The sequence below is a fragment of the Pieris rapae genome, chromosome 15 (assembly GCF_905147795.1).
Source record: "Pieris rapae chromosome 15, ilPieRapa1.1, whole genome shotgun sequence".
NCBI classification, from domain to species: Eukaryota; Metazoa; Arthropoda; class Insecta; order Lepidoptera; family Pieridae; genus Pieris; species Pieris rapae.
The window spans coordinates 9,800,422-9,824,317 of record NC_059523.1 but is presented as its reverse complement, the minus strand read 5'-3'; the positions used below and the strand labels follow the sequence as shown (position 1 = coordinate 9,824,317).

Sequence of the window (23,896 nt, the reverse complement as noted above, 5' to 3'; positions counted from 1 at the left end):
AATTATGTTTTTGTTAAAGTAGTATTTAATTTGCAGCCTTTGTTCAAGCATAACTGTAGATAGTTGGTAATTTTCGTTATCAAGAACAGTGTCTGAATTAAGTAAAACATACCTTAATTGTCATTTTATAAAAATATTATTTGTTTGATGGTATTTTGTCAAACTTTACAATTTTACATACATGTATTGTAGTTTAAGTTAGAAGGAATGTCCGCATAGTTTTGTATTATTAACTTAATCAATTTTAAGAGTCCAAAGCATAATATTTATTGTTGTACTATTTATTAAGTTAATGTAAATATTACATTCCAAAGAGTGATGTAGAAATAAATGATTGTGTTATTATTTATGTATTAATTATTCACTTATTAGTCCTGAGATACTGTTAATGTAGTAATACTGTTACGCATATCTCTACGCCATTTTGCTCATGCAAGAATTATGAAAGACTGATCTGATTCTTTAACTCTCCAATGGATGGAGATAGGTAAAAACATTACTTAACCCCGCCAAATACGAATGTCACATAGTGACTCCTCCCACGCACGAATGTACACGACTATTTGTCAGAGTAGAAGTAGCAAAAGCACGGCAATGCTTGTCATGACTTTAAATTCATAATAAGAGATATTTAATGAATAAATTAATTTATTTTCCTTAGCTCACTTAATAATTTTAAAATGTATACAAATTCGTTTCTTGCTTTATCCACCTCTTCTTTATTATTTTTTACAAAATTTAGAAAACTATCTTCTAGAATATCCTTGGTCTCTTCTATTAGGCCAAATAGTTTGGATGCACTTAAATGCAGTAGTATTGTTAGTATTTTTCTTCTGTCCGCATGCCGGAAATACAGATTTTTTAGGTCTGTATACCAATTTTGTGATTTATATGTAGTTATCAAAGCAACGTGTTTGATTGCATCGTGAAACTAAAACAGATGTAAAAGCTATCAGGCACAAAATCCAAAAAACAAAATCATTAGTTAAGGTGTCTTCAGAAATATCTCTCTCGACAACTGAGATGATGTACAAGGTACAGAGAGGCTCAATCTTTGTTTTTCCACTTTTTCTCAGTCTGTCTTCAACTTCGTATACCATTCGACCAGGCTAGGAACACAAATTTACAGAAGGGGAGTAAAGAAATCATCAAAACGTCAAGGTGACATTTGTTTTAAATTTTCAGTACTTGTGTTAGCTGTCACAACGGAGATAACTATTTTTAGGATTGGTAATATTGTTTGTTATAGTGTCATTTTGGAAATACAGACATACTACTAGTGTACTTTGATAAATATATTATATATATAAATAAATTTTTTTTTTAATGGAATCTCTCTGTTAGTCGAGCTAAGCTCAGCCTGAAAGGGTGGGGTTCCCGCGACTCGCGCAAGGGCGTCTCCTGTGAGACTTGAACCTCGGCTTGGGCCGTCGCGGGGGCGTCAAACGCCTGAAGGGCAGGACGGAAGCTCACTGGAATGAGCGAAGTACGAAGTAAAGGTCCTCGCCTTCCCCGGTGATGTTTATTGCTACTGTTATTATATTTGGCTGCGCGGGCGGCTTTTAATTTATTGAAAAATATTATAATAAACTTAATCACTATATATATCAAATTGGATCATTATGTGAGCGTTACTGGTTAAAATCATCAAAAAAATATTTCCGATTCCATACGAAAATTTCAACCTTGTTTTCATTCATTAAAAAGCTTATATTTTGCTTAGTAACATATCTGTTTATAGAAAGACTTTTATCATTGTTTTAATATACTTACATCATTCAAAAAGAACTGTACTTCTACTAGAAGACTTAGAAAATTATTGAGAAATTCCTTTTTGCTTTGCATCAGGCTTCTAAGGAAAGTAGCGAATTCCCTCCACATTTTCACAGCCGATTTGAAACCTTTTTTCTTTTTATTTATTTTTGGTACCAGGCTTTTCTTTTTTATGTTCTTTCTAAGCTCATTGAGGCTTGTTTGTAGCGATGTTAAGCTTATAGTGTCGTTTAATGCTAAATCTGATGATTTGTATATGTAGATGACGTATTTTAATAGTTCCAAGTCGTAAGGATGTAAGTGTTCGCTAGCTTTTAAGCTCTCTCTGAAACAAATATATAGAATTATATTTCGTTTATTGGAGCAGTAGCTTATGCATATTTTAAAGAATTAATTTTTATTTCAGGAAAATATTGTTAAAAAATACTAAAGATATTCTTAAAGCAATCAGATTTGAAGTATTATAGAAATATTTAAAAATCCTAGGAAATTTTAAAAATTTCGCTGTAGGTATATGATAGAAATAAGTGGAATCGAGCAAATCTATATTTGTGAATAAATTTTCATTAAAAACTTACGTTAAATCATATAATTTTTCTAAGGCAGTTCGGACATCTACGGCAGTTCTAAGCCAATCATAATTTACCAAAGCATCATTATCCATTTTAATAAAATCCTTGATTACGGTTAACGTTGATTCTACAATATCTGTTTCCTTTCCATCAATAACTGCGTTTGTTTTAGATTTAATTTTCAACTTATTATGTTTTGATGGAATCGGTGTCATAGGATGAAATTGGTTATATATGTAGAACTGACTATTAAATTTATCTATTTCTTCATGAGAGTTCTGCCTTCCAAAATAATAGTCAATTGCAATGTCATTTTTATCTTTACTGTTATCGATATTAAGTATATCATGTAAGTTATCACGAAGTGTTTTCGTATGTCGTTGTCGTGTCTCGTTCACACTTGGTACATAACCAAACATTTGTTTTGCATAAAGTAGTTTTCTTACAGCATCTACATAGTTGAATGTGTTACTTTTATGATAATTTGCGTAAGGATGATCACTTTCATTTGTATCTGGTAAATTGTTCCTGTTGAGTTTTCCTTGTCTCAGATAATCATTTTTTCTTCCAAAGAAATAGTCCATATCTATATAATCATTGGGATTATAGTTATTACTGTTGGGTATAACTGGCTGTGGAACCATCATATCGTAGGGTTTTTTATGTTTCAAAATATTGTAGAGATTTAACTTGTATGGATTAAAATAATTATTGTTTATATTTTTAAATCTACTCCGTTGGTTCTGTTTTACCATGTTTTTTTTGTTTCTGAACTGTTCCTGAGAATCATCACTATCCATATCGTTCTCATTGGGTCCAAAGCGGTTATAAGGGTTGTAGTATGCATTTTCTGGCGAGTAATTATGAACCGGTGCATAATGTGGATGCTCATTATCTTTTTGCGATTTCGTGATTACAAAAGGGGGTCGCTCAGCAGCTGCAATAAAAGAGCAAAGAGTTTTAAATAAGTAAATTGTTATCAAAAATTTTATCTTGAATATAATAAAATTAAACTTACAAACTTCATATACATAATATACAGACTTGTTTTCCCCAGATCTGCTTTCCCAACTATGAATTTTATTAACATTTTGCATAAAGTTTCTATTCTCCTCTATTTTTTGCTTGGGATATGTCTTTCGGGCTCTGTACTTTTCATTATTATCGTCTGTAACATCGAATGAACCATTTCTTGTATTGGGCTTAACAGTTACAACATTCTCTGTTTTAAAGGCAGATATTTCTGTTATCACGGCTTTAGTTGTGATATGTAAATCTTCTTCTGATACATTGGAACCACTGAAAAGTTCTAATTTATTGATTGTCACATTTTTTGCACTATGTCCTATACTTGGATCAGTCTTAACCGATACACTACCATCTAAAACAGTTTTACTTCTTACGAGTGCTGGATTATCTTTTATGATATCTAGTATATTTTTATCAAATGCAATCGAGTAAGGTTTCAAAGTAACTTCTGAATAACTATTATTTCTTGCTTTATCTGTTTCAAACTCTGTACTTTCATTAATTTTTGAAACATTTTCTACAGATTTTAATTCAATAGTTTCATTCTCATTGAGATTATGAAAAAGGCTTGGTTCATCGTTGATAGTTTTGCGTAAATTAACAACATGGTCTGTAGTTGTGGATGTGACAGTGTGATCAGTTGTATTGTTTTCAAACAAACTTTTTGATTCATCTTTTATAGTTTCTTCTGATGATTTTTTGTCATTATCTCTTAAACTTGGTTCAAAATTATCAATTACTGTAGATTTATGGTTGTCAAAGTCTTCACTATCATCATAAATAAAAGAATGCCTTAAACTTATTGATGAACTCTCGTAGTCGTCTTCGTGCTGCTTATACGATTTGGTTGTTTCTATCACTGCAGACTTATCGATTGATTGAACTATAACATGATTTTTATTTGGTTTTTGTGAATCTGAATCATCATACAAAGGAACAACTGGAATAAATATGTCCTTATTTCTATGGTTTTCATTTTGTGCATTTCTCCGTTTTTCCCTTTTACTGGCACGCATAGTTAAGTCTATAAATTTTTCATTTTCACTATTATTTCTTTCATATTCTTTACTTTTCGGAATATTATCTTGACTGTCTGATCTTATTATTGATTTTTTTGTATTGCTCCTTTCTTCTTTTAGAATATTATGTACGTAAGCAGTATGTGAATCTAAGACCTCATCCGAAATATTCACCGATGAAACCTTAGGAACATTACTGTTCTGATAATCCTCAAATATTCTTCTCGCAATCTTCTCTAGAAACTCCCGCTTCTCCTCTTCAGGTAAAGCATCAATATACTTTTCATCGCTGTCATCCTCAGCGATAACACTCTTCAATAATATGAGCACTATAAGTATTCGATGCATTTTCACAAACTATCGAGTCATTTTTAATTTATTTTATGACACAAAGAACAAATTCCATACATGCAATTTTAGATTAAAAATCATTTTCTGCTGTTAAATCAAGCATGCAAAAATAATTACTTGCACGCAAAGAACATTTGATAAGGAAATGAAGTGCTTTTTTAGAGTTTTGTATCTTACAGGTTGAAAATTGTACTAAAGCAAACCTAACCTAAATTATTAATCATCTAAATAGTTATAAAATTATTTGCTAAACTTTAAGTAAATAAATATTGTGTCAGAAGTGAAAATGAATAATATTCATAACAAATGGGTTTAAAGCTGTGCTTTTTATTTTTCAATAATATATAGACTAAAAAGTAAATCAATTTTTATTAAGACGTAAATTTATTTACAAGAGCCACTTGCTAAGCTCGGGAATTAATTAATCATGTCTAATTCTAAAAATCTACAACTATTTAAAATTCACAAAGCAAAATTAATCAAACAAAACTTATAACTTGATAACGTTCCTTGCAAACAAACGTATAAGCAGGTAAACATTTAATTAAGGTGGCTTTAGTGAACATTAGAATAACTGGTACATCTTTAATTAGTATTGATTGCTTCTGTATCTATATGACCCTCTCCAGCCATGTCGTCCTGTTCTTAAACTTCTTTCCGTTCCTAACCTAGAATTTTCAAATGTGGCATCCATTTCTGGCACCTCGGGTTTCAATTCTACTATTTCCTCTGGCTGCGTCATTTCAATATTAGCACTCATATTTGTATCATCACTTTCAATATTATCCCCTGTGTCGGTTACTTCATCCTCCATTTTGTTCATTTCTTCGACAGCTTTTTCTATAAGTCTTTCAACCATATTTTGCTTCTTGCGGCTGGGAAATCGCATTTGGTTCTTGACCGTTACATTTTCGGTTTCCTTTACTTCATTCTTATTTGTGCTTGTTTCAGTTTGGTTTATGGATTGCGTATCTTCTTTCTTGTCAGCAACTTTCCCTATTTCCATATTTAGGTCATAGTATGCAGGTGAATCCTCGCAGGGAATAGAATCTATGGACCTTGTACAGACTAACACTTCCTGTAAAAAGTGATTAAAAACAATTTTTAAAAGAAATACGTTAAAAAATAACACAGGCTGTGTTTTTTTGATGTTTACTAATAACAAAATTATTCATAGGGTACAAACATCTACTGTATATACCACGAATACTATAACTGGATAGGATTGAATTAAATTAGATAGAACGTAAATGCAGTGCAGAGCCGTGTTGGCCTAGTGCCTTCAGCATGCGACTCCCCTGATCTGAATAACTGAGGTCGTAGTTTATTTTTAGAAGGTAAATAGATAGGGTATCAATTACTTTAATATATCGTATATGTATAAGTAAGATTACTCTTGCAGTCAGTTGTCTGTGTGTTATTTAGGTTTCGTAGAGTATTTATAATCATTGTATAACATAGATATATTAGACTTTTAACTTAATAAAACTGTCGAAATGTAAAATAAATTATGAACAACATCCTAACCTGGTTGAAAACTGTTTCAGCTGGGCAGATGAAGCTCCAGCGATAGGTGACGTTTCTTCCTGACTGCGTCTGTGACGGGAGACAAACATGGAAGATCTGACAGTCGTTGTCAACGTCCGCGTAATATCCGTACACTCTATTCTCGCAGCTGTAATTTAAAAATATAACTACCCTTAAGTACAACCTTTTCGTTTCTAAAAGGCACAATAAAGAAGCTTCATTTTTTTGTAATATATTAATTTAATAAATATAATGAGAACGATAAAGAGTAATTTCAATATTTTTAGGGAGTTACATCACATGATTTGGGACTTTTACGTGGCGTACTGTGGCACACATTTCTTAAAATATTAATAATACTTTAATAAACTATCCATTGTTAAATTATGCATTTTTATTTTGATAAAACTTCTTGGACCAAAATGTAATAAGATGATTAAACTTCGTCATTACTTTCAGTAACTATTTGCTAAGTATGTATTTTTAAATACCATTCATTTTTACCTAAACGTATCGGTAATATTTTCCCTTATAGATGTAGCGTTTGCTGGCAAATTAAGTGTGTCAGCACTGGTCTGGTTCGCCATCTCCTGAAAATTGTTTTTGGTATAAATAAAATTAAGTACTTAATTTAGTTTTAAAAACTGCCTCCAGGACTTGCAGTTTCTAAGCTGATATTGGATTGACATTTTCAATTCTAAATAAAAAAAATGAATCGCCGAAATATTTCAGCTAGGCAGATTCGCTTTAAAAAAAGAAAAAAATTAATTTTTTTATAATTTACAAATATTCTAATACACTCAATAAATAAATGATAAAAACCTTCTGAATTTACATTTATTACTTTTTAAATTACGGTAGCATGGACGAGAAGAACTGAAATATAACTCTATTAATCAAAGCGCAAACACGAACTAACTAACCACCAGCTCGCATTAAGTTAAAATGTTTTTATTTGTAAAATACGAATAAACTCACTCTAAGCATTTTTAGTACAACTCCACTCGTCGCTTCCAACTCTATTTCATCAGCTATCACACATGTTGTAAAAAGGAATAAAATTATGCACCTTACTATTGCTGTCGCCATTGTATCTGGAAACACGAAAAATTTTATAATCTATCCAAAAAAGTTTACCATGATACATGTCTCAGATTCAGTAGTGAATAGTTCAGTCAGTGTTAACTCGGAAGTCGGAGGTTCGCAATTCAGCTATCTGTCCCAAGCTCCAATATCCCGTGACTTAATTATAATTTACTATATTTTACCTCCATATTATCATGATACAAAGAAATCGGAAAAAAATTTTTAGACTAAATATGTATACATAAAATTGTAAAAGCCTTCGGCTGCTTCGCTCACAAAATATTCAAGTAATGTATAATTGAATTGCTTCCCTTTTTAAGCATGAATTATTTTATTTATTAAAGCCATAGATTAAAAATCAGGCAAATATGACTTCTGGTATAAAAATCCAATATATTTTGGGAGTACGCAAATTAGAGGGCTAAGTCTTCTTTCTGAATATCATCCCCAAAGCCTGAGACTACTACTACATTTAATACAAAATTGTCTCAATTATTTCAAAATTTAAAAATAATCTTTTAAATTATTTAAAAAATTCTAACTTGTCAAACAATCTTTCGAGTCCAAAAAAAATTATAAACTTACATTATCCTACAGATATATATATTTCACTAACAACACTGAACACAACACTGTACTAGAATGCAAAAATTTTTATTCATATACGGTCTTTTATAAACCTGCGCGGGAGTTCACGGAATCCGCAATAAGGATTAAGTAGGGTTGGCAACGTCAGAAACTAGCAAATTTATTTAATTGACGAACACATAAAAGGCGACTCGTAGGTTCGCATCATCACCACTCCTTAACTGGGAATCAAACCTGACTCTAGGCCATAAGGGGGATTTAATTTCAAATGAAAATAATATGTGAAAATTTTAAATAATGATCATAAGCATAAAAAGAGGAATTAGTTACAGAAGTAGTAGTCTAGTATTCCTTTGGCAACAACAAAGTTTTCCTCCAATTTTCGTTTTTCACCGTTTCTGGTGAGACATGGCATAGACTAGGGCACAGTCCATGCATTATTGCTTAGCTGGTAGAGCTGGTGTATTGTGTCTTATTAGGATACCAAATGTTTATCAATATTTTAAGTAAAATCAAGTAGTCAAAAAAAATGAAGATTGGGGTATTGCAAAGGGCTATGGAGTTACCAAAATAACAGACAAAATCAGACAGATATGGATGACGAAGCCCTCGTTTGTGATGGCAGATGGTCAAACAGATCCTTATTTGGACGGCCTAGTGGGAAGGAAAAGAAAGGACCTGAAACAAAGAAAGATTAAATAAAATAAAAGAGGGGAGATTGTCTGTGATGTTCGTGTACTTATATTAACAAGAATGACAAACATAATTTAATCCATATAGTACTCGAATAAAGGCTATTTTTTATTATATGTATTCTTGATTCTGTTGTCTGCCGACCCTACTAAATCCCACCTTAGATGTGACATGAAATTTAATATGATCAAATTGTGCGAAAAACAACCTTGACTTAGCATTGCTATCTAATGAAGCCATCTACTATCGATGATTCAAAAGACATGAAAAAGTACCCATCCCAATACTGTCCGTGGCATACGGTGCTTTACCTACGTAACTGATATTATCATTGGCTTTATTATGCTACAGGTAAGTCAAACCAAGATTTACAAATGTGGCTATTAATAGAAATCCGGATGTAGCGAATAAAATTTAGTGGTGGTGATAGATTTTTGACTTTTTTAGTGGACAATTTTAATATAACGCGAAATTTTCATGAATAATCATAGTTTTTGACATGATATTTCATTATTTGCTTTATTAATTAAATATGTTATCAATACATAACGTAACGTCTTGCTTTGAGAGTTAACTAATAAACAATAACTGAAAATTACAAAGTAATAATTAATTGTACGTTACAACAAATATATTTCCTGTTTAATAAATTGACTAGACATAATAATTAAAACACTATTCAGTAATTTCACTACAACATAAAATGAAGCAAGTTCAAGATATCAATTACATGACCCCGATTCGACCTTTCCTACCGTTTCTACTTACAGACATCCGTAGACTATATTAAATATATAAAAAAATCATTAACAGTGTCTTTAGTATTTTGTTATAATATATAGAACAGGGGCAAATAGGCAAAAGGCTCACGTGATGTTAAATGATACCTATGGATACTCTCAATGCCAGAAGGCTCACGAGTGCGTTTCCGGCCTTTTAAGAATTGGTACGCTCTTCTCTTGAAGGACCCTATGTCAAATTGGGTCGGAAAAACTTCAGTGGCCAGCTGGTTCCATACTGATGGTGCGCGGCAAAAATATGCTAATAAAATATTTCTTTAATAAATAATAACATTCAAAAAGTTCGTGATGCCGGTTCCATGGTTTCCGGCAAATGGCATATGAACTGCATTTTATTTTAATTCTTAACAAACACTGGAGTTGGGGTAAACTTTATTACAGATTTATGTCGAAAATCTAATTTAGAATTTTTAATTTGAAGATGAACCCGGATTTCCTTGATTACCAAACAATGTCTACATCTAACAAAACTATACAGGTAACTTTTTAAAGATAAATTAAGTAATTTCTTAATTCGGCTTGTAAAACATACTTCGTGACACCGAAATTCTCACGTTTCATGATTCTTTCATAACTGTGAATCCTGTTACACTTATGAATAACAAAACTATTTTTTCCTAATAATAATCTTGCCACTATAACCATGAATTAATTGAACGTTTAGTTAAATTGTTAGCGTCTTCAGCTTATAACTAAGAAAATTGTTCATCACGTCTTTAATTTCAGTTAAATAGTTTTCTTTGCAGCACTAATTTTCTGTAGCGCATTTTTTATGTTTTTTTGTACATCGAACCCCGATAGCCTAACCAGATTATGTCCTAACATAAGATTAGTTTAAAACAAAAAAAGCTTTAATTTCCAGAAGTTTAATGTAGAAAAAGGTTATGTACTTAATTTTATCAATCTCCATAGATAGAGTATTGAACTGCTAAGTTTTCGTGTGCACGTGAGTTGAAGATAAATTGCAATTTAGCACGCCATATTGCTTTAGGTTAGATTAGGCATTCTTAAACGTATATTAATAATAATAATAATGGGGCACATAACTTTTTACAAAATCTTTTAGTTATGTCACCTTAATTGTTTTTGAGAAACGTTTATTTTATGTTCATTTACATGATTAGTATAATCTTATTCTTCAAGTACTTTTTCTTTTTTTTCACCTCAACTATGTTTAGACTGACATGAAAAAAGACAGGGGTTGATTCAGGGGTAAGCATTCTGGCTGACCATAACAATTTTAGAGTTCCAACGCCATTATATCTAAAGGTCAAGTTTATCACAATTACATCATTTAAAATGTGATGAAAAATGATTAAGGCTTGAACAGTGCTCAAATCGGTCAACTAGCCCTAGTTTAAATTAAATTGTTGGAAGAACTGTCGCTCATATGCATTTGAAAAAAATATATATTGTGGGTTGAAGCCTACTGTATCGATTGATAAAATCAAAAAAGATAAAAGCAATACCAATTTCCCAAAAAAAAATTTACCATCGAACCGTAGATTAGACATAAATTACAAATTCGCTCCAAAACGGTTTATGCGATTTATTTTAATCTTACACGTATTATTAGATATAGCATATATTATTATTTTGATAAAAAAAAATTTGTATTAATTCGTTTCCTGGGCATGGAAAGTAATAAAAGGTAAATAAACTCAAGCGCAATGGGCTTCCCTCCGCAATTTCACACCCGCGAGCCCTGCATGCGGCTTGTCTTCAGTCCACCTCAACGCTTTGCGACGGGAGGACTACGCTTGTGTGTCGAAGCCAATAATAATAAAATATTTGCGTATTTTAGTTTTTACCCGCGGATTTTTTTAGAAATGCCAAAATATAAAAATAAATATCAAGTGAGGCGAGGACATGAACTTCGGAAATTATTGTATGTTATAAGTATATGTATATAAGTACCTACCCAAACAAAACTCAAATTTAGAGTTGTCAAGTTTCAAGTGCAACTTGTAGAACCAAGTAAAATAAGTTGCTGAACCTGATACCTGATGGAATCTGAAAGTGGGTACTGGATCTCGAGGATGGTAAGCAGTAGACATGCCGTCATTGAGCTCGTTGTAATCAGCTCAGCAAGACGATACTAGAAATGTGACTATATGAACCTGATGATGAACTCCGAAGGTGGGTACTGGATCTCGAGGATGGTAAGCAGTAGACATACCGTCATTGAGCTCGTTGTAATCAGCTTAGCGAAACGATACTAGAAATGTGACTATATGAACCTGATAATGGTCTCCGAAGGTGGGGACCGGATCTCGAGGATGGTAAACAGTAGACATACCGACATTGAGCTCGTTGTAATCAGCTCAGCGAGACGATACAAGAAATTTTACTATATGAACCTGATAATGGTCTCCGAAGGTGGGGACCGGATCTCGAGGATGGTAAGCAGTAGACATGCCGTCATTGAGCTCGTTGTAATCAGCTCAGCGAGACGATACTAGAAATGTGTTATATGAACCTGATGGTGGACTCCGAAGGTGGGTACTGGGTCTGATTGACTCTGATTTCATTTTCGGGCTTAGATATAACATGCTGCACTCGTAGGTTTCAGAACCAAGAAAAATATTTAAAATTTCAACTGGAAGACGAATCGTTGAAATTGATTATTTTTTCAATAAACTCAAAGAAATATAGTGGTATTATAGTAAATATTACCTAATATTTATTTAATATTAAATATTAATAAGTTCATATAGTCACATTTCTAGTATCGTCTCGCTGAGCTGATTACACCGAGCTCAATGATGGTATGTCTACTGCTTACCATCCTCGAGATCCAGTACCCACCTTCGGAGTCCATTATCAGGTTCATATAACAAATTTCTAGTATCGTCTCGCTAAGCTGATTACAACGAGCTCAATGACGGTATGTCTGCTGCTTACCATCCTCGAGACCCAGTACCCACCTTCGGAGTCTATCATCAGCTTCATATAGTCACATTTCTAGTATCGTCTCGCTGAGCTGATTACAACGAGCTCAATGACGGTATGTCTGCTCCTTACCATCCTCGAGATCCACTACTCACCTTCGGAGTCCATCATCAGGTTCATATAGTCACATTTCTAGTATCGTTTCGCTGAGCTGATTACAACGAGCTCAATGACGGTATGTCTGCTGCTTACCATCCTCGAGACCCAGTACCCACCTTCGGAGTCTATCATCAGCTTCATATAGTCACATTTCTAATATCGTCTCGCTGAGCTGATTACAACGAGCTCAATGATGGTATGTCTACTGCTTACCATCCTCGAGATCCAGTACCCACCTTCGGAGTCCATTATCAGGTTCATATAACACATTTCTAGTATCGTCTCGCTAAGCTGATTACAACGAGCTCAATGACGGTATGTCTGCTGCTTACCATCCTCGAGACCCAGTACCCACCTTCGGAGTCTATCATCAGCTTCATATAGTCACATTTCTAGTATCGTCTCGCTGAGCTGATTACAACGAGCGCAATGATGGTATGTCTACTGCTTACCATCCTCGAGATCCAGTACCCACCTTCGGAGTCCATTATCAGGTTCATATAACACATTTCTAGTATCGTCTCGCTAAGCTGATTACAACGAGCTCAATGACGGTATGTCTGCTGCTTACCATCCTCGAGACCCAGTACCCACCTTCGGAGTCTATCATCAGCTTCATATAGTCACATTTCTAGTATCGTCTCGCTGAGCTGATTACAACGAGCTCAATGACGGTATGTCTGCTCCTTACCATCCTCGAGATCCACTACTCACCTTCGGAGTCTATCATCAGCTTCATATAGTCACATTTCTAGTATCGTCTCGCTGAGCTGATTACAACGAGCTCAATGACGGTATGTCTGCTCCTTACCATCCTCGAGATCCACTACTCACCTTCGGAGTCCATCATCAGGTTCATATAGTCACATTTCTAGTATCGTTTCGCTGAGCTGATTACAACGAGCTCAATGACGGTATGTCTGCTGCTTACCATCCTCGAGACCCAGTACCCACCTTCGGAGTCTATCATCAGCTTCATATAGTCACATTTCTAATATCGTCTCGCTGAGCTGATTACAACGAGCTCAATGATGGTATGTCTACTGCTTACCATCCTCGAGATCCAGTACCCACCTTCGGAGTCCATTATCAGGTTCATATAACACATTTCTAGTATCGTCTCGCTAAGCTGATTACAACGAGCTCAATGACGGTATGTCTGCTGCTTACCATCCTCGAGACCCAGTACCCACCTTCGGAGTCTATCATCAGCTTCATATAGTCACATTTCTAGTATCGTCTCGCTGAGCTGATTACAACGAGCGCAATGATGGTATGTCTACTGCTTACCATCCTCGAGATCCAGTACCCACCTTCGGAGTCCATTATCAGGTTCATATAACACATTTCTAGTATCGTCTCGCTAAGCTGATTACAACGAGCTCAATGACGGTATGTCTGCTGCTTACCATCCTCGAGACCCAGTACCCACCTTCGGAGTCTATCATCAGCTTCATATAGTCACATTTCTAGTATCGTCTCGCTGAGCTGATTACAACGAGCTCAATGACGGTATGTCTGCTCCTTACCATCCTCGAGATCCACTACTCACCTTCGGAGTCCATCATCAGGTTCATATAGTCACATTTCTAGTATCGTTTCGCTGAGCTGATTACAACGAGCTCAATGACGGTATGTCTACTGGTTACCATCCTCGAGATCCAGTACCAACCATCAGAGTCCATCGTCAGCTGATGATGATGACTCGGTTGCGGTATTTTAGCAATACTGACATTAAAAAGTTTTAACCTCAGAACGAATTAAACATGTAAAAAAATCATGTATGTACTAGTTAAATAATTGGCAGCCACCATTTTTTCTAGACCAATATTTATTTATAAATTTTTATATTTAGCTAATAATTGGTTTCGTATTCACGTAGTTTTGTTAGACTATTCACTATTTTGTTAGACTAGATGGCGTTAGTAAATTATTGTTTGTAGTAGAGGTCAAATCCTCAAAGTCATCGGCGTATGTTAGAGTCTTAAGTGGACATTTTCAGAAACTCTTTGGAGACCCCTCACGGAATCGTTTTATACACCTTGCTATGTTAATTCATTGCTATTATTTTTATATAGTTTATTGGAGGATGCTTGGGCCTTGGAGGACGCATGCAACTTCTAAAATATAAAGGGTTCCCTAGTGAGTTGTGTGCTGAGATATTGTGGGATGGTAAGAAAGTTGCAAGGATCTGCTAGCCTTGCGGCTTTTTAAGATATCTTGTCATTTTCACACACATATATATATCCTTTCTATAAGATATATTCACAAGTATCTGATTGTCCTCCCTGTAACATATGTGATATAGTATTGTCTTTTATTTACATAACTTTTACACATTTAAAGAAAAACACTTTTTTAACGGATTATAGATATGTATTTATATTTAAACTTATAATTATTTGTACATAATTTTAAATTTAAACCGACGTTTCGCGTGCTTTACAGCGTGCGTGGTCACGGTGACTGAAGACAAAGGTGTTAAATGTCAAAAAGTATTACAGCTGCAGAAAAATGTTGTGTTATCTGTATTTATTTCCCCGGAGTTGGTATCGACTAAAAGATGTAGGGTTTTTGCAGAAATTGCTCACGGTGTCCTCCATTTTCGCGGGTTGTTTATTTTGAGATTTTAATTTGGATATTATTGGATCCCAGGTGTTTGATAATTTTAGGCCGTCCTCTCTATTGAAGTTGGCGTGTTTTTTGATTTCAATGGCTTCGCGTACCAATCTTGGGAAGAATCTTTTTTCTTTCGCAAGTACTTTCGGTTGGTCAAAGCGTATGTAGTGATTAGGCCTATCTAGTGTGTGTTCACAGACTGCTGATTTTGTGTGTCGTCTATGTCTTATGTCCGCGATGTGTTCCTTGAGTCTGCTGGACATATTGCGTTTAGTTTGCCCTATGTAAGACAGGCCACAGTCGCAATCCAGTTTGTATATACCAGATTATGTAGATATTGTAAAACACTGTCTCACATCAGGGTACTTAATGTGGAAAGATGAGTTCTATGTGCAGGTTGATGGAGTAGCCATGGGTTCTCCGGTGTCACCTATAGTCGCTGACATCTTCATGGAGGACTTTGAGGAGAGAGCTTTGGCCAATGCCCCGGTTAAACCTAGACTGTACAAGAGATATGTCGATGACACATTTGTAGTACTCCCCAATGACAAAATATCTACATTTCTAGCGCATTTAAATTCAATACACAAGAACATTAAATTTACTGTTGAAAAAGAAAACAACAACTGTCTGCCCTTTTTAGACATTTTAATTATACGCAAAGCAGATGGCACACTAGGTCACACAATACACAGAAAGGCAACCCACACAGATAGGTACCTCAATGGTGAATCCCACCACCACCCGTCACAACTGCTCTCTGTCGGTAAATGTTTGTTTCAGAGAGCCCAACGTCTTTGTGATGCGGCCCACCTCAAGGAGGAACTACAGCATGTCAAACAGGTGCTACACCGAAACAAGTTGCGCATCCCCCGGCTGCATCACAGAAACAAAAACAAGACACAAACAGTTCCTCGCCAGCCAGCTTACCTGCCATATGTGAAGGGAGTTACAGATAGAATTAGCCGGGTCCTAAAACAAGCTTCCATTAATACGATTTTCAAGCCGCACAAGAAGATTCAGCAATTCCTAAGACCAATCAAAAGTAACACCCCATTGCAAGATGCAGGTATATACAAACTGGATTGCGACTGTGGCCTGTCTTACATAGGGCAAACTAAACGCAATATGTCCAGCAGACTCAAGGAACACATCGCGGACATAAGACATAGACGACACACAAAATCAGCAGTCTGTGAACACACACTAGATAGGCCTAATCACTACATACGCTTTGACCAACCGAAAGTACTTGCGAAAGAAAAAAGATTCTTCCCAAGATTGGTACGCGAAGCCATTGAAATCAAAAAACACGCCAACTTCAATAGAGAGGACGGCCTAAAATTATCAAACACCTGGGATCCAATAATATCCAAATTAAAATCTCAAAATAAACAACCCGCGAAAATGGAGGACACCGTGAGCAATTTCTGCAAAAACCCTACATCTTTTAGTCGATACCAACTCCGGGGAAATAAATACAGATAACACAACATTTTTCTGCAGCTGTAATACTTTTTGACATTTAACACCTTTGTCTTCAGTCACCGTGACCACGCACGCTGTAAAGCACGCGAAACGTCGGTTTAAATTTAAAATTATGTACAAATAATTATAAGTTTAAATATAAATACATATCTATAATCCGTTAAAAAAGTGTTTTTCTTTAAACATATGTGATGTAAAAATGTACACTTATTTAATCACTATATAGTATAAAACAAAGTCGCTTTCTCTGTCCCTATGTCCCTTTGTATGCTTAAATCTTTGAAACTACTCAACGGATTTTGATGCGGTTTTTTTTAATAGATGGAGTGATTCAAGAGGAAGGTTTATGTGTATAATAACTTCCATTATATAGTGAAAAAGTACTGTTATTTTTGAGGTTTCTAATGTGATGTCGTAAATAATTACATTTTTTCCGCTTACATTGCAAACGCAGGCTGAACCCTACGAGTTTGGATGTGTATGTGGTATATGTCTATCCCACATTTTTATATACAACGTTCACAGATTTTCTGTAGTGTATTTAGTATCAGCACCCGTTGCACCGGTGCGTATCCGGGGCGGGTCGCTAGTTTTAATCTAAAACAGTCAGCAGCAGTAAAATCATAATAAATAAAATTATTACACGTAGTAATAACATTACCTTTAAAATGTGTATTTCATAGTAATGGTAGTCCTTAAATATACATTTTTTTATATATGTATTATCTATTTTCTGTATAGTTAAAGGGCAATATAACGATTTTGTGGTAGATACTATAATGAAAATAGCTAGTACACACCTCAAACTAGGAAGTGATGACGCTCACATATATGATGAAAAATCTTGGCAGCGTCTCCGTTTAAAGCATCTTAGAATCAGGTTCTATGATAATACAGATGTCTAAGGAATGTCTATCAGTACAGATCTAGAATACAAAGTGAAGGGGGGAATGACCTTTAAATACCTAAGAAATGTTTACAGTATTTTGATACTAAAATTCGCGTTTCCAAAGTGAAAACTGTCTTCAATTAGATGCTTTTCATAAAAAAATTACACCTGTAAAATTTCGTCCATAATTCTAGGTTAAATTAATTTTAGGTTTTAGGGAAATTTTGACATTACAGCCACCATCTTAGTTTTGTATCCTGTTCATAAAATACACGAGCAAACGGCTTATCTGATGATAAGTGATGTCGGCGCTGATAGTAACTGACTTTTTAATAATTTATACGATCCCTTTCCAACGGTAGATTATTAATAAAGGTAAAATTTTAAAGTGATATGTACAAATTAGATTTGATTTGAAGTCCTCTTTCATAGAACAGGGGCAGACGGGCAGGAGACGCACATGATAATAAGTGATTCCTACCCATAGAAACTCTGAAAGCCAGAATGCTTTGCCTGCCTTTTATTGTGCCTTGTATTGGGACGCTCTTTTCTTGAAGAACCCCAGCTGATTCCACAGTGGTGGTGCGAACATCGAATGAAACTCAGCTGCAGGTATTAATCCGAACAACTCCTCTGAACATGGTAACTTCGGAGTGCCTTATGGAGAGAAAATGATATGTAATATTTTAAATTCTGAGAACAATTTTAATTTGGTACGGTTAAATTTTCTATTAGGTTCATTCAAACAATGTTTTGAATGCTAAATAGTATTTTATTTTTCATAAGGCGTTTAGTTTTATTAACTATTCATTTTTAAATTCAAATCACTCACGATACAAGTTGGTAAATAGTGTTTTAAACTATTATAAAGAAATCATTTTATAATTCGCACGCGGTCATTAACCCGACACAAAATGTATGGAGACGTTTCAAAATTTTGTTTTATAATCAAGTTTCAAAAAATGTCTCTACATAGTCATTTTGTTAAGGTGAAACGTAGTTTAAACTATCCATAAATTTAAAACTCGTCAAGATTTTTTTATTTCTTTCTTTTATATATATAAATATATTTTATAGGATAGACAGAAAGGTCCTTTGGTGGATCGAACCTACGAACTCAGGGATCAGATTCGCTTGTTGAAGCCATTAGGCCAACACTGCTCTATTTTTGAATGCAATTCGAAAAACTTCAAATCTTAATTTTATGTGCAGTGATTTAGTGTGTGTTATTAAAAGACTAGATTTTTAATCTATTCTAAGTATGTCTATGTCTAATCGTAGATGTCATCACACGGCATCGAGATAATAACAATAAGTTACAGGCGTTTTTAGGGTTCAACTTTGTGACACAATCCTGCGGCCTCCAAGGATCATGTCCCGAAAGGTAATTAGGCATTTTAAAAATTGAGTAAATTACTTGACAACTTAACATACGTTTTCTATTCTCGATTTTATGTAACCACATTTTACCGGTGTAAGATTAAAAAAACTATTGTATCTAGTTTAACAGTATTCTGAATAGTAAAGTTTTGGCCCTTTTACAATTTCACCATCTTTGCTTTTGCAGGACTACATGACTGCAGATAATACAAAGAGATTACTACATACACTGACTAAAGTAACAAACAAAAAAATAAAGTATATACTGTTTTTTTTGTTTGCGAAAAGCAAAACGCGATGGCTTCTCGCAAGTCTCGGCTGTGAATATTTCCCTTTATGGTATTATGGATGCTTAATAAAACAAATAGAAATATATTTAAAGTCATACTTAGGGGCTGTTTCACAATGTATGGATAAAGTAGCCAACCAAATAGCTATGCCACACATCAATTATTCGAAAGATTAATGTTCCAAATAAGATATGGCGTTTCATGACGAAAAAACGAAATGCTATCTGACAGTCGTGAAACGCAAAATACTGTTTATCCTACCAATAAGTAATAAATAGCTTATTTGGAACTTATCTGGACATTGTGAAACAAGCCCTTAGTCTTCAATATTTTCAATAAAAATTTTAGGTGCCTTTATAGCGTGGGAGAGTATTTAGACCATAAGTTTTGACAGGAATTTTGGATAACTTTGTAGATCTTATTAAAAATAATTTTGATAATTATAACATTTGCATGACTGATTGTGCGGTTTTTATATAATTAATCACTCTCAAAGTACCACTTTCTCTACATAAAAACGATTTATTCTTATTAACTATATAAATATAGATCGATTTATCATCCTGGGATATTGCACATTGACTAAGGCTAGTGTTTTATGTACGTATATCAATTCGCGGATAATTCTTGCCGTATTTAATATTATTGTTTTTTGTAGGTAATAAGTAATCGCATTGATTGAATAATTAAATAATATAATTTCTTCTTCTGAGTGTGTTCATTTCTTACACCTTCTAAAAATAAAAGAATACCAATTATATGTTTAATACGGAACCTATATACTTAGCAATAAACAAGTAACATGATGTAACTCATGTCACGTAGGAGCATAACTCGCGAATTTTTGTGTCGACTACAGTTACGACCTTAGAACCGTTAGTGTAACGTCATGTTTTTTTGGGATTTCTCAGTTAACTAACGGGGGATTTTAAAGGAATTACCAAACCCTTAAACAAACCTATGTTTAGCCCTGACAAACGAATTAACTACTGTTTCAACGCATGCCTTTTGCCTTCCATGCTCTGAGTCTTAGGAGTAGAAGATGGCGCATGGTAATCTATCGCATGTCCTTTGACCTCATACCATTTTGTCCATAATACAAGGAGGGTGTGAGGGAACCCCAACAGCATGCTGGTAAGAAAGGATCGCCCTAACATGGACTGCAGGTGGGTTTTTGAAGTTATACTTCATTTAGCGCGTTGGGGAAAAATAATAAGAGTAATTATTACGATGCGTCACACCGTCACAAAAAATCCCCGAATATTGTTGTCTGCGTTCTATCTGAAAAAAGATTCTGAAATTTGACTTTACAATAAGGAAGGCTATAATTTTCGAAATACCCTTTTCTTATCCTTTCATCTAAGGAAAAAAAACACTTGGTGTGTAAGTATATTTTGTAACTAGCTGAACTGGCAAATGTCGTTTTGCCATGTATATCATTTATGGTTATTGTGCCTCACTCGACATAGATAGGTATAGTGTGTCGCGGACTTTTTTGTAGATATTTATAAGATCTACAATTACTTAGAACATTTTATGGTTCTATCTTTAATAGTTTAGGCAGGGTACGCAAAATAAGTAACTTTTTTGGTTGATTTTTTACACCTTGTGTCCGAAAAACCCTAATATCTTACGGAACCCTATTTTTTTTTCAAAATTAAATATAGCTTATACTCGTAGATTCGAATGGTGAAAGAATTATTAAAATCGGTCCAGTAGTTTATGAGCCTATTCGTTACAAACAAACAAACAAAAAACCAAACAAAGTTTTCCTCTTTATAATATTAGTGTAGATAATTATGTATCATAGCATATTTTTAGCTACAAATCAGTAACAATAGGATAAGTTATTAGATTTTTGGACATTTAAAAACAGTATTTAAAGCGACGGCAGTACTTCAGTAGAAATATTAATTTAAACGTTTACCCTATTCTCTATTTCTGTTTAATTATGTATTATGTTAACTTTATAAGTTTTTTAAATGACTATAGAAAAGGCTAGAAGAAATCCTAGTACTTTCTTTATTTAGAATAGGCTCACCTAATTTTTTAAAGTGATATTGACACTTTCAATTCCAGAGGGCTCGCAAAATAAAAACACATCACAAAATGTCGGTGGTGTGACCTCTCTTGCTCATCCAAAGTCAATTTAAACCCGAAGAGACAGCGAACAAGAACGGCTTTCTCCTTCACGGTATGGGATAGCGAGCTTCAGCTTTCCTGTGTAAGGATGAAACGGAGAACTGATAGAAATTCTCTTGGCCAGTTATAGTGAGAGACTCGAAGGCTCGAGTCCCCCAAGGGATGCGGCCAATCTATAGCCAAATTTAGCAATGTGCTCAGACTTCATCTAGCAGTCTCCTGTTTGCAGCTGCAGGCAAAGTTATATGCTTTTTTTAACCTACCATGCTTTCAATAAAAATCAAAAAAGTGTATTATTTGCAAGCTTTTCTGCATAATAGAATGTTTTGGTGTCATTGTCAAAATCCATCTTATAATTTAACTTTGTGTTAAAAATCCAGTCACGAAGTACACCACCTGGTATATAATATGGTGACAAATGTATTCGCGTTACAAAGTTATGTGAGAACGTGGTGGATTTTTAAACATAAACGTCTGGATAACTTGGTGATGAAAATATAAATAGAGGCAGTCAAGTTGATATCTATATTTCACTGTAATAAGTTTGGATAGCTAGCTTAAGCTACATTTTATCTAAAACTTAGCACATTTTTATTTGAAAAAATTCAACCAATATGACTCTATGTAGTTGAAGGTACATACGTGTAACACGAATCAATTTACTGCGAAAAAAAATTGTTTCATGTAGACACATACAAGCTAATCACGTATATGATTTTAAACTAGTCAATGAGTGCGATATTTATGAATTATATTTATAAATATACTATTTATCTTGATTTTTTAAATTGCTGATATTGAATCAAGCTCCATCTAGTTTTAGTAAGTCGAACCAGTTGCATGAAGTGGTTCATTGAAAAGTGGTTAGTTTCTGTGAGACAGATTTATGATTAGAGATGCAAACTAATATTTAATCTCTCTCACAGAAACGCTAGATAACTCTGAAGTTATAAATGAATAAAAAATATTAAATATATAACTAAAATCCGGTAATTCTGGCGAAATTATTTGTGAAAGCGAATAAAGCTACTGAGAGTATTATTTCGCACACTTTGTTTAAAGATGTTTAAGATAATATTTTTTTTTTAGATTAAATTTTGTTTAAACGTCTTCTGTGACAACGTAACGCGAACGTAATACATGTCTATGTCTAATTTTATAGCGCCACTGGTGGTTACGCGCAATACTCAATTTTTCACACAAATATTTTAATCCTTTGTCAAAATGTCATAATATAGCAACGCTGGAGAGAGACAAACTCTGAATTATCAATTGGCCAGATCATTCAAAATTATACTTTCCAAAATAACATCAACACTTGTCTGATTTCATACTAGCGTTTAAATAAAAACAAATCCCAACATGAAGACTGACAGTATAATAATAATTAATTTATTAAAGTAATGATTCAGTGATATAGTTTTATCCCCCCACTTTGTGTATGCCACAATTCTTTTACCAAGAGTCAAAGTCAAGCTCGAACATTGGGTGCCTTCATCAGATCAATGTTCAACTGTTCCTCGGTCTGGCTGTGACTGTTGGCAGAAGTAAAGCTTCATCGCACTAAAACAATCAGTGGGCTTGATAAAATCCATCCCATTACCAAGGAAAGTAGCCTGATGGTATAAGCTGCGAACAAGAATAAAAATGCATCGCTCTTAATTGTTTCGTAATATTTTTAATTATATTATATTATTATTATAATTTTTAATATTAAGTAGTTTTTTTTATATCTTTCGGTACCTTATGATCGTTAAAGATGAAGCACTTCATAGATTTTGCGTACGTATTTTGATCTTATTTATTTGATGTGTGATACAGACACTGAATTCATAAAGCCGGTAATTATTTTAAAATTGTTAAAAATGCGACCTGTTTCATAATAATTTGTTTAATATTTATTGATGTTACTACTTATTTAATATCCTTGACCAGTTAAAAGTCAACTTGAAACTATAAAAAGTAATTAATTTGTTGTTTTGATGATTTGCTATTTCTAGTTATTTACGAAGAAAGATGATTCTCGTTTCGTTAAGCGAATTAGTAACGAATCACTACAATATTGATGACTTTTAATGTTTTGGTTCTAAGCTTAAATATTTTTATATAAACTAGTTCGAGGCTATTTTGTCTCTGCCTTTTAATAAATTTAAGAAATCTATTCATGAAAAGCTGTGTGAAAAGGCTTATTATAAAGGTAACGATTATCTAGTTGATAAAAGGGCCTGGGACTAGTGCTTGGCAGGCTACTTCTAATTAATTTGCGATATTTGTTTTATAATAAGTGTTTTTTAATGATGAACAATAAAGAATTGATAATAAAATTATGGCAAGCCCAATTTACAATACATAATTAATCCAGTTAATTTCCAATCTTTACAAATTTACAATAAACAGTCTATATTTGCTATATTAAATGTGTGCAAGTATAATTTTTTAATATATGTATAAACTAACTTCTTACTTCTATTGATTCAAATACATGGCTTTCTTTCTCCATTCGCTCCCCGCTAACACTTCTATTTCTCCTACTTCGGGAGCGATAAATCGATCTAGCTAGGAATCATTTCTAGTAAATGTCATTTTATTCTGTCGGTAA

The 23,896-nt window shown here is 33.8% G+C and overlaps 2 protein-coding genes across 2 annotated transcripts; both read right to left on the bottom strand.

The window, feature by feature from the left end:
- Positions 1–413: 413 nt before the first annotated feature.
- Positions 414–4,956, bottom strand: LOC123689783. Its single transcript, XM_045631365.1, has 4 exons — positions 3,364–4,956; positions 2,352–3,282; positions 1,774–2,098; positions 414–931 (listed from the first exon to the last, which is right to left on the bottom strand). Exons 1-4 carry the CDS (start codon positions 4,739–4,741, stop codon positions 644–646), a joined length of 2,922 nt encoding a protein of 973 aa, XP_045487321.1. The 5' UTR covers positions 4,742–4,956; the 3' UTR covers positions 414–643.
- A 138-nt stretch (positions 4,957–5,094) lies between these two features.
- On the bottom strand, positions 5,095–8,005 carry LOC110995343. Its single transcript, XM_022262464.2, has 5 exons — positions 7,943–8,005; positions 7,250–7,365; positions 6,776–6,861; positions 6,272–6,419; positions 5,095–5,822 (listed from the first exon to the last, which is right to left on the bottom strand). Exons 2-5 carry the CDS (start codon positions 7,358–7,360, stop codon positions 5,334–5,336), a joined length of 834 nt encoding a protein of 277 aa, XP_022118156.2. The 5' UTR covers positions 7,361–7,365; positions 7,943–8,005; the 3' UTR covers positions 5,095–5,333.
- Between the last annotated feature and the right edge of the window lie 15,891 nt (positions 8,006–23,896).